We start from the raw sequence: 10,225 nt of genomic DNA, 5'->3' as shown, positions 1-10,225 counted from the left end.
TGAGATGGAGCTGCAGAAGGTTTTTTTACTTTTGTTGCCTTTTTAACAGCAACTTTCTTTTCAGGAACGGCAGTTACCTCCTTTGGAGAATCTGTATTTGCAACGGCAACAGCTTCAGACATATTTGCTTTTTAATATTCCGTAATATTCTTACTTATGAATATTTTTTCGCATTTTTATGGTAGCTTAGCTCACTTTGTACGAAGCGCCGAGAAGAGCGCATTTATAAAAATTTTTCATTAATACATATTTCTACTGAGTTTGAAAAAATTTTTCAACATTTATTATTAATTTTAAATAGACCAAGTAAATTAAACACAATTATTTAAATCAAATTAAGTAAAGAAGATATTGAATATTTTATTACATTCATTTTTATACTAATTATAATTATATAAAATATATAAAAATTGGTTTAAACTTTAAATTTTGTAAATCTATAGTTGAACTTGTTAATAAATTAGAATATTTTAAAGTTATCTTTTGTATAATTTATATATTAAATTATTTATTAAATAGTTTATTCAATTCTCTGTTAAATTATATATATGGTTTTATATATTTCATATATTTATAAATGCAAATTTAATAAAACACGAGATGCATAAAAACGTCAGTTTTAACATTTTGAATGCTTATGTTTTATCCTATTTTGAAATATTAACTCAATTTATATAAAAGTTTAAAATTTTAAAGCACTAATAGAAATAATTATAAATAAATATATTGTATTTTAATTAGAATATAAGATTATCACTTTTAATTATATCAAATAGTGTCTATTTGAGATTAGATATCCATCCATAATGTTAACATGTTACATTGAATTCGTTTACTTTAAAATATGTTTTAAGATTTTCTATACGTATTATTTTTAAAATTTTATTACAAGTTTTAAATAATTTTTAATCATGTGAAAAATTATTATATATAAACGTTATTAATAACATATCAGCAATTAAATTTATAGTTTTCAATATCATTCGAATATAACAACTGTACGTATCCTACTTAATAGAATTCATAAAAAAAAATTATATCTACATACATGATTAAAAATATATAAGAATGAAATCATTTTACTTTTTCTTTTATAATTATAATTTAATCATTTAACTTTGACTATTATAAGTATTTTATTAAATATGTATATTTAAAAAAAATGTTCTTTTTATTACTTTATAATTAAAATAAAATTAAAATTAGATGTGCGTATTCTAACATTTTTATAAGGAGTGATATACGACATAAAATGTTAAAATTTAAGATGAATTTTTTTATAAACTAACATGGATATGGATAACATTTAAATAGATACTGAAGTATATATATAAACTTGCGGCTGCAATCTTCCATAGTCATTCCTAAGAGCTAGTTTTAGTAGGTTCAAGACTCACACAGTGGCTTCGGATGTTTTCCATCTACTGCCATAAATCTTTTATAAAATATAGAATATTTTATAAAACTAATTCAGATACAAATTTTAAAAACTCTACCTTTAAATAATTTATCTGTAATAATAAATATTACAATACCAAAATATTGAAATAGTAACTATGATAATAATAGTAAACATTTAGGCCGTGTGCGAGTTCGAGTATATTTAGGGGAAATAGTCAATTATGTCGGTATGGCAGCGATTGTTGGTACATACCAGAATTTCTAATGAGATAAATTAGGTGTTACCATTTTGAAAATTTTATAAGATGTTTAGTAAATAAATAAATAAATTTTAAACCTTTTAAAAGAAAAATAATTATTTTTTATATGTTTCCTTCTTTATATTATGAATATTAATGTTTTTTAATAATTGTATCACATTTATTTAATAATAAATACAAATATTTGGCACAAAATTATTAGTTTCTTGATTTCAAAAAGGTAATTATGAAACTTTATGCTATTGACCTGGCAACGTTATTTGTTTTGTACATTTTTATTAGTAACAAATATAATATTAATATTATTGTAACTTAGATTATACTACCTGCGAAGATTTATGTATCTATTTACTGATACGCGAATCTATGATAAATATTAAAAAATTCTTAATAATATAAAGGGTTAGGCGATTGAAGTGTTACAAATTACACAGAGATATGTTTGTCAAACTGATATTGCCAACTACGTCAAATTCATATGAATGACAGCTATTTATATTGTTTACAAATTACCACAAGCATTTGCGTCTAAGTTTTATAGAACTAATATTATTCGAAATGGAATTAAAAAATAAGTGTGATTGCATTATATTTGGTTGGAAAATTACAACTAGCTATTGTGCTTGAGCTCAAATATCTCAATGTGAATAAAATGTTTGTGTATCGTACCTTAAATCGTTATAATAGCTCAGGCAGAGTCACCAAATGCTATAGTGGTGGACGAAAAAAAAACAGCAACATTGCCTAAAATGGTTCGGAAAGTGAAGGCTCGACTTAAACGAAATCCATGTCGTAGTACTAATCAAATGGCCAAAGAACCGATAATATCTGAACGAAGCATCTGACGCATTTTCCAAAATAAGCTCAAGGTAAAGCTTTAAAAGTTCCAAGGCACAAGATCTTGCACCAAAGCAACAAAAAGTTAAACTCGAATGAGCAAAGGAGTTGTTACGCTGGGCCAATTTGGAGAGCAAGTTGAGAACTAAAAAATAAGCCAGTTTCGATACGCTGAAGAAAGCTTTTATTCAGGAATAGGCCAAAATACTGGAAGATCACAGCCATAGTCAAGACAAAAGGTGGCCACATCAAGCTAGAGTGAATGGATTGTGAAATTTTAATTATTTTCACAAATTTTTGTAATTTGAATCAATAAAAAAATAATGTGATCGCTTGAATAGGTAACACTTCAATTATCTAACCCTGAATAATAAACTTGCATTCTTAAAAAATAGTGGCACAGCGAACCTGCTTTCTAGGAAGTCAATTGGAACGCATACACACTCGTATGTATAAAAACTGGTTGATACCTGCTGCCCAAAAACAAAAAAAAAATTATTACTATGTAGCAAAACGCAGTGTTAAGTTATACACTAACAATGCTATGTATTTTATCTGTTATGTAGGCTGATTTACAATTTTCGAAGATTTCGATTTCATGAAGGTCTTCCAGGAATGTAACGGAACAGAAGGGCGAGGCAAGAAATGATTGATTGTTAAGTGTTTTAAAGTATGGCTTGTGTAAGTTAGTAGGGTAGGTATGATAGTATGTACAATATTTATATCAATTGATTTAATGAAATACATTTTCTTTAATAAAATAAATTTTGTCGTCCTGAAAAGGACGGATTAATTGATAGTTAATTCTCCACGTATATGTATTCGTATTTTAATAAATAAAATAAAATAATTTAAGCCTTCTTTTCTGTTTTCTTTGGCAAAAGTACAGCCTGAATGTTTGGTAGTACACCACCTTGTGCAATTGTAACACCAGACAATAATTTGTTCAATTCTTCATCATTACGTATGGCCAACTGTAAATGACGAGGAATGATTCTTGTCTTCTTATTATCGCGTGCTGCATTGCCAGCCAATTCAAGAACTTCAGCAGCCAAATATTCCATAACGGCAGCTAAGTAGACTGGAGCACCTGCACCAACGCGTTCAGCATAATTGCCTTTACGCAATAATCGATGAATACGACCAACTGGAAATTGTAATCCAGCACGATTTGATCGTGACTTTGCCTTGCCTTTAACTTTACCACCTTTACCACGACCAGACATAGTTGAGTTGAGTTTCTAGTAGTTGAGATTTATAAAAATTGGATCTATTTTTTTTTAATGATGCCGACAAATTATCTCATATACTTTTTCTAAACGCAATTTAAAATAAAAAATTGCTTTAAACTTTCGTTTGAAAAATGTTTATATAGAAACGGAAATTGCTCCAAATCGACGGGGTCCATACCGCCAAATTCTGCAACTTTCCCTCTCGTTGCGTCCGTTGTGGTGGTTCGCATTCTAAAGGTGCTTGCACCCTTCCGCCTAAAGCCTTTGATCCAGTGACAAAGCAACAAATCCCGGAGATCCTTCCCAAATGCTGTAACTGTGGTCAGACTGGCCACCCAGCAAATTACAGGTGCTCTAAATTTAAAGAGCTTCGTGCTTCTCGCAATGCCAAATCTAAAGCCTCAACGGCTGAAACCCCTAACCGTCTTCCGACTAATTTTGTCAAGCCTGGTTCCTCTTTTGCTTCTATGGCTGCGATTTCTAGTGCTCCTCCGCGCACTGTTGCGTCCTCTGCGTCCGCTGCTCAGCCTCTCAATCCAAAAAAAATTTTCCACCCTGCTCCAATTAATAGCTCTCATAAATCCTCTGGCACTTCAGGCGCAAATATTGGCTCTCATATGCCTGATATTGAATCATTGTTTTCGTTTGCTTTAAGTATTAAGCAACAATTTTCCACTCTCACCTCACAAGTAGAGCGTAAGGTCTTCCTCACTCGTAAAGTATTTGAGTTCGTTTTATATGAATAATCTTAAGATTATTCTTATAAACGTAAACTCTCTCCGCTCAGAGCTTAAGCGTGAAGTTTTTCAAAACTTTCTTACGCATAGTAAGCCTGATGTTCTCCTTGCTGTTGAAACCAGAATCAATCCTGGTTTCACTCTTACTTTCTCTGGTTACAATGTCGTCCGTTTCGATAGGGTTGGTCCTGGTGGAGGGGTTGCAATCCTTCTTAAGGCAACATACGCTTTTTCCGAACTTCGTATTCCTCAACTCTCCTCATTTGAAGCTTGCGGTATCACTCTTCTCCTCGAAAATAACTTTAATCTTGATTTATTCTGCGTGTATTACACGCCCTCTATATCCCAATCTATTGACCCTAATGACCTCACTAAATTAATAAACCTTTCTTCAAATCCATTTGTTATTGGAGGTGACTTCAATAGTAAACACTACTTTTGGAATAACGCTCAAAACTGCATTAATGGTACCAGATTATACAACTGGTATATAAACAATTGTATTAACCTCAATATTAATCTTGTTGCCCCCAACGAGCCAACACGCTTCAATGCGACACTCGACTTTTTCTTCACTGACAACTGTCTCTCCGACATGATTGGAAATACTTCAGTCGTTGATGGCGTTGCTGACCATCAGGCTGTTGTTTTACCTCTCACAGGCTGTAGAGCCCTCCTATCTGCCCCTCGTACGTATTTAAATTTCGCTGCCACCTGCTGGGACAGCTTCAATTCCACTCTTGATAGAATGATTTCCTCCCTTGACCTTCCTGTAAATAGGAACCTATCACCTAATGAAATTGACTGTGTCACTTCACAACTTGAGAGCATTCTTTCTGCAACTATCGAAGAGCATGTCCCACTGACCCTTCTTAAAAAGTGCCACCAGGTTCCTCTTGATCCTCTTACTGTTGATCTAATCCAACGTCGCAAAGTTCTTCGCCGTAGGCTATATCGCCTCAGGCAAACTAACTCTCCTCGATTTCAGCTCATGCGAGCTATAATTTCCACTCTTGATAATATCCTTACCCAAAGGATCAAGTTGGCTAGAAATAATCATTTCAATGCCTTAGTTCGTTCTGCTAAATGCGACTCTGATGTCTTCAAAAAAGTTAAGCAGATCTGTGGCATTAAAAAAGTCACTCCTGACATCACCATCAATAACAGAAGTTTTTCTGATGACTCAACCAAAGCCAATATATTTGGCGAAACCTTTGAGCTTTATCATAAGGTCTCCCTCGGTGATGGAAATCCAAATTTCAATGCAACGGTCTGCAATTTTGTCCGAGACCATTACGAAAACTTCGGACAAAGCATTACTAACTTCAGCACCAGCTACCCAGCCAACAGTGCTAATACTCTTGACCCAAACGGGTTCATTACTCCATCAGGTCTCTTCACCATCCTTAAGTCAAAAAGACCTAAAAAATCTTCTGGACTGGATAGAATCTCCAACCACGCTATGCGAAATCTGTCTCCTCTCTTTTTTTGCACATGTGCGATTATCTTTAATCACTCTTACAACATTGGTCACTTTCCCAGGCCTTGGAAGAGAGCCATTGTCATACCTGTCCATAAAAGCGGTAAGCCTCATACTCTCCCCTCAAGCTACCGTCCCATTTCCTTACTTAGCTCACTAAGTAAACTTTATGAATCATTCATTGCTAGTCAACTTAAGTCCCACATAACAGAAAAACGACTTCTCCCGAACTTCCAATTTGGTTTTCGTAACAAAACCTCAACCACAGACGCGCTTAGTATTTTCCAAAGTGATATCTGTGTAGGTCTCTATAACTCTCAACCCACCGTGGCTGTGAGCCTAGATATTGAGAAAGCTTTTGATACTGTTTGGATTGAAGGCCTTGTCTACAAGCTCCACCAATTCAATTTCCCCCCGCTCCTTTGTAGCATTGTCTACCAATTTGTGTCAGGAAGAAAATTTATGGTTCGTGTTGGTTCTAGCCTTTCTAGGGAATTCCTTGTAGCAGCTGGTGTCCCTCAGGGTTCTGTACTTGGTCCCATACTCTTTAACATCTACACTTCAGACATTCCTATCCCTCCCCCAAATGTCAAGCAGCTCTGCTTTGCAGATGACTGTCTAATATACTCCAAATCGTCTTATACTCCCAGGGTCTCTAACTCCTTAAACCAGCATTTAGGAAATCTTTCTTGCTTTTACCATAAGTGGAAGCTCAAATTAAACCCCCTCAAAGTCTCTGCCATTGCCTTCACTGGCTATGCACGAAATCGTCCAAGCAGTTATAACCCCTCTAACATTAAGCTTAAACTTAATGGGACCCCCATTAAACTTGTTGACAAGTTTAAGTACCTTGGAGTTATGTTCTCTCCCAAACATAACTTCATTCCCCACATCGATTATATTGTCAAGAATGTGTCCTTCCGCCATATGAGCCTTAAAAATGCGTTAAGACGCCACAACCAGCTAAATATTCAAGCAAAACTCTTGTGCTATAAACAACTCATTCGCCCTCTTTCCACCTACTCCTTTCCCATCTGGTCAGGCATCTCCTCGGCTCAAATGGAACGCCTACGTGCGTTAGAAAGAAAAATTCTCCGCGACTGTATAAATTACAAGCGCAAGCCTAATGGCAAACATCACCGTATAAATTTTGTTTACAAATCCGCCAATATCGAGCGGCTTGACGATTATCTATTGTCCCAAGCTCGTCGATACTTTACTAGGGCCCATAACCTCCCCCCCGACGTTCTGAGATCTGATCAGCTACCAACTGATCTGTTACTCGCTATGAGGCATAAACCTCCCCAGTTCCTATCCCTCCTCCTGGACGACATTGCCCAATCTCCCCCTGTAATCCCGTTTTACAACCGTGGTTACAGTAATCCCCTTCAACGTGTGTACTTATAAATAGCCTCCTCAAACTCAATTTAAGTAGTATTCCGTCTCACCGTTTTCATTCTTCAAATTTCATGGCTTAGATATATTTACTATTGTAAATGTTAAGCCTTACTAGTAATTGTTTTCACTCCAATCGTTGAAACTGGAATGGGGTTCCTAGTCCTGGACCTTCACGGTCCCTTGCTTGGAATCTATTCTCTATGCATTCCTAAGAGGTGGTTTTAGTGGGTTCAAGTCTCACACTGTGGCTTTTGATGCTTTCCCCCTACTGCAAAAAAAAAAAAAAAAATCCAAATCGACGATTAAAATTTAAAATCAGAAATCATGCCACCAAAAACTAGCGGAAAAGCAGCCAAAAAAGATGGAAAGGCTCAGAAAAATATAACCAGAAACGATAAGAAGAAGAAGCGCAGGAGGAAGGAGAGCTATGCTATCTACATTTATAAAGTGTTAAAGCAAGTCCACCCCGATACTGGTATATCATCGAAAGCCATTAGCATCATGAACAGCTTCGTGAATGACATATTCGAACGTATTGCTGCTGAGGCTTCGCGCTTAGCACACTACAATAAGCGCTCCACCATTACTAGTCGGGAGATTCAAACTGCTGTTCGTCTTTTACTTCCCGGTGAACTGGCTAAGCACGCAGTTAGTGAAGGAACAAAAGCTGTCACTAAGTATACTAGTTCCAAGTAAATTGCGTTATATCAAACAAACACCACTTATTCAAAAGGCCCTTTTCAGGGCCACAAAAATATTCAATTGAGTTGATAATTTATCTATATTATAAATATGTATAGAGCCCTGAAATTATTTACGAAAACTGACAGGCTTATCAACACCGCGTTATTGAATCTCAGAATGGTTACAAGCTCCTCGGGGAGGTATGCAGATCTGATAAAGTTATAAACAATAATCCAGACAAGGCGTAAAGAGGGGTTAAGAAGAAACCTCGTAGTTAATAGAAAGTAAAAGTGCTCAAGTGCACTGACTCAACTAGCCTCAACATAATAATAATATAAATATGATATATATTTTGTTTTTGATATTTCTTTTAAAAGGCTACTGATAGAAGAAAAAAATAAAAAAAAACTTTGACAGTCTCTTCATGAATTATCAGCTATCGTTTGGTTGTTAGTGAATAAATGATTCAATCAACAAATTAATTTCTGTCGGTTTTGAGGATCTTACAGTTTTTTAATCATGGATAATATAACCTGCTAAATAGAGTTAACTCTTGAATTAACGAGTCTTAATCCTTATCATCAGTCTTAGTACTATCATCGCTTTTAAATTGATATATTCTATATTTACATTCGTGCTTTAAATTTGAAAACATAAATATAGTATTTGTTCCTTGTCATTCATTCTATGATACCATACAATTTCATGGGATAGATAAGCTCTTTTACAACTCATTCCTTAAGCGTTCTTTTAGTAAGTTCAAGTCTTACATTATGGCTTCTGATGCTTTCTGCTTACAGCAAAAGAAAAATAAAATATATTGATTCAATTAAATGTTATGACGTGAAACATTCTATGTCTAATGATACACTATATGATACTAATAATAGTATACATATGATGCTAACATTATACATATTAATATATGTTATGCTACTTCTAATAGCAATGTCTATACTACATCTATATGATATAATTTATCATTATCTCTTTTCTTTGAATAAACTTACTATGCAACAATTGCATTTACATTTTGCTTATTTTATTTTCGTAGTCAAAAATAAGCAATTGAAAATAGTTAAGCAATTTCAAACCCTGGATAAGTCATGTCATTTATTTATCTCTTTTCTTTATATAATTTTGGTCCTGAAAAGGACCGATTTTTGTATATTTATAAAATTATATTGCTTCCAATCTTAAGCACGTTCTCCACGAATACGTCTAGCCAATTGAATATCTTTTGGCATAATTGTAACGCGTTTGGCATGAATTGCGCATAAGTTAGTATCTTCAAAAAGACCCACTAAGTATGCTTCGCTAGCTTCTTGAAGAGCCATTACAGCAGAACTCTGGAAACGTAAATCAGTTTTGAAATCTTGTGCAATTTCACGGACCAAACGCTGGAATGGCAATTTGCGAATCAAGAGCTCAGTACTCTTTTGGTAGCGACGAATTTCACGTAAAGCTACAGTTCCTGGACGATAACGATGTGGTTTTTTCACACCTCCAGTAGCTGGTGCACTTTTACGTGCGGCTTTGGTAGCCAATTGTTTTCGTGGTGCCTTACCACCAGTCGATTTACGAGCAGTTTGCTTTGTACGAGCCATAATTTATGAGATATGTTACAATATGGTATTTTAAAAAATAGCGCAATTGAATAGCTCAATTTTCTCATCATACCTGGATGTTCTGTTTCAACTATTCACATGTTTTAACATTCATTGTTTCTCATATTGCTTATTCTTTTTGTTTTGTTTTCTTTTGTTTTGTTTTGTTTTACTCAATCTTTTTCATATCTTTCATAGTGCTTATGTTTTCTATAAATAGTCGTCAATCATCCGTCGTCACTTCATTTATTGTTTGAATTTGAATTCGAACGGTTCTACCATATCTATAAAAATTTAAATACAAAATGACAGGTCGTGGTAAAGGTGGCAAAGGATTAGGAAAAGGTGGTGCTAAGCGTCACCGCAAAGTTCTTCGTGATAACATCCAAGGTATTACGAAACCAGCTATCAGACGTTTAGCTCGCCGAGGCGGAGTTAAGCGTATTTCTGGTTTGATTTATGAAGAAACTCGTGGAGTATTGAAAGTATTTTTGGAAAATGTGATCCGTGATGCTGTTACATATACAGAACATGCCAAAAGGAAGACTGTTACAGCCATGGATGTCGTATATGCTTTAAAGAGACAAGG

General features: G+C 34.4%; 2 protein-coding genes across 2 annotated transcripts; both read right to left on the bottom strand.

Moving 5' to 3' along the window:
• Positions 1–3,328: 3,328 nt before the first annotated feature.
• Positions 3,329–3,791, bottom strand: LOC119685645 (histone H2A). The gene has a single exon (XM_038099991.1). The coding sequence runs from the start codon at positions 3,722–3,724 to the stop codon at positions 3,350–3,352; it is 375 nt and encodes a 124-aa protein (XP_037955919.1). The 5' UTR covers positions 3,725–3,791; the 3' UTR covers positions 3,329–3,349.
• A 5,407-nt stretch (positions 3,792–9,198) lies between these two features.
• On the bottom strand, positions 9,199–9,734 carry LOC119685644 (histone H3). Its single transcript, XM_038099989.1, has one exon. The coding sequence runs from the start codon at positions 9,634–9,636 to the stop codon at positions 9,226–9,228; it is 411 nt and encodes a 136-aa protein (XP_037955917.1). The 5' UTR covers positions 9,637–9,734; the 3' UTR covers positions 9,199–9,225.
• Positions 9,735–10,225: the final 491 nt, after the last annotated feature.

Source organism: Teleopsis dalmanni, chromosome 2, assembly GCF_002237135.1.
Source record: "Teleopsis dalmanni isolate 2A chromosome 2, ASM223713v2, whole genome shotgun sequence".
Lineage (NCBI taxonomy): Eukaryota > Metazoa > Arthropoda > Insecta > Diptera > Diopsidae > Teleopsis > Teleopsis dalmanni.
The sequence above is the reverse complement of the archived record's forward strand: the minus strand, read 5'-3'. Positions and strand labels throughout refer to the sequence as shown.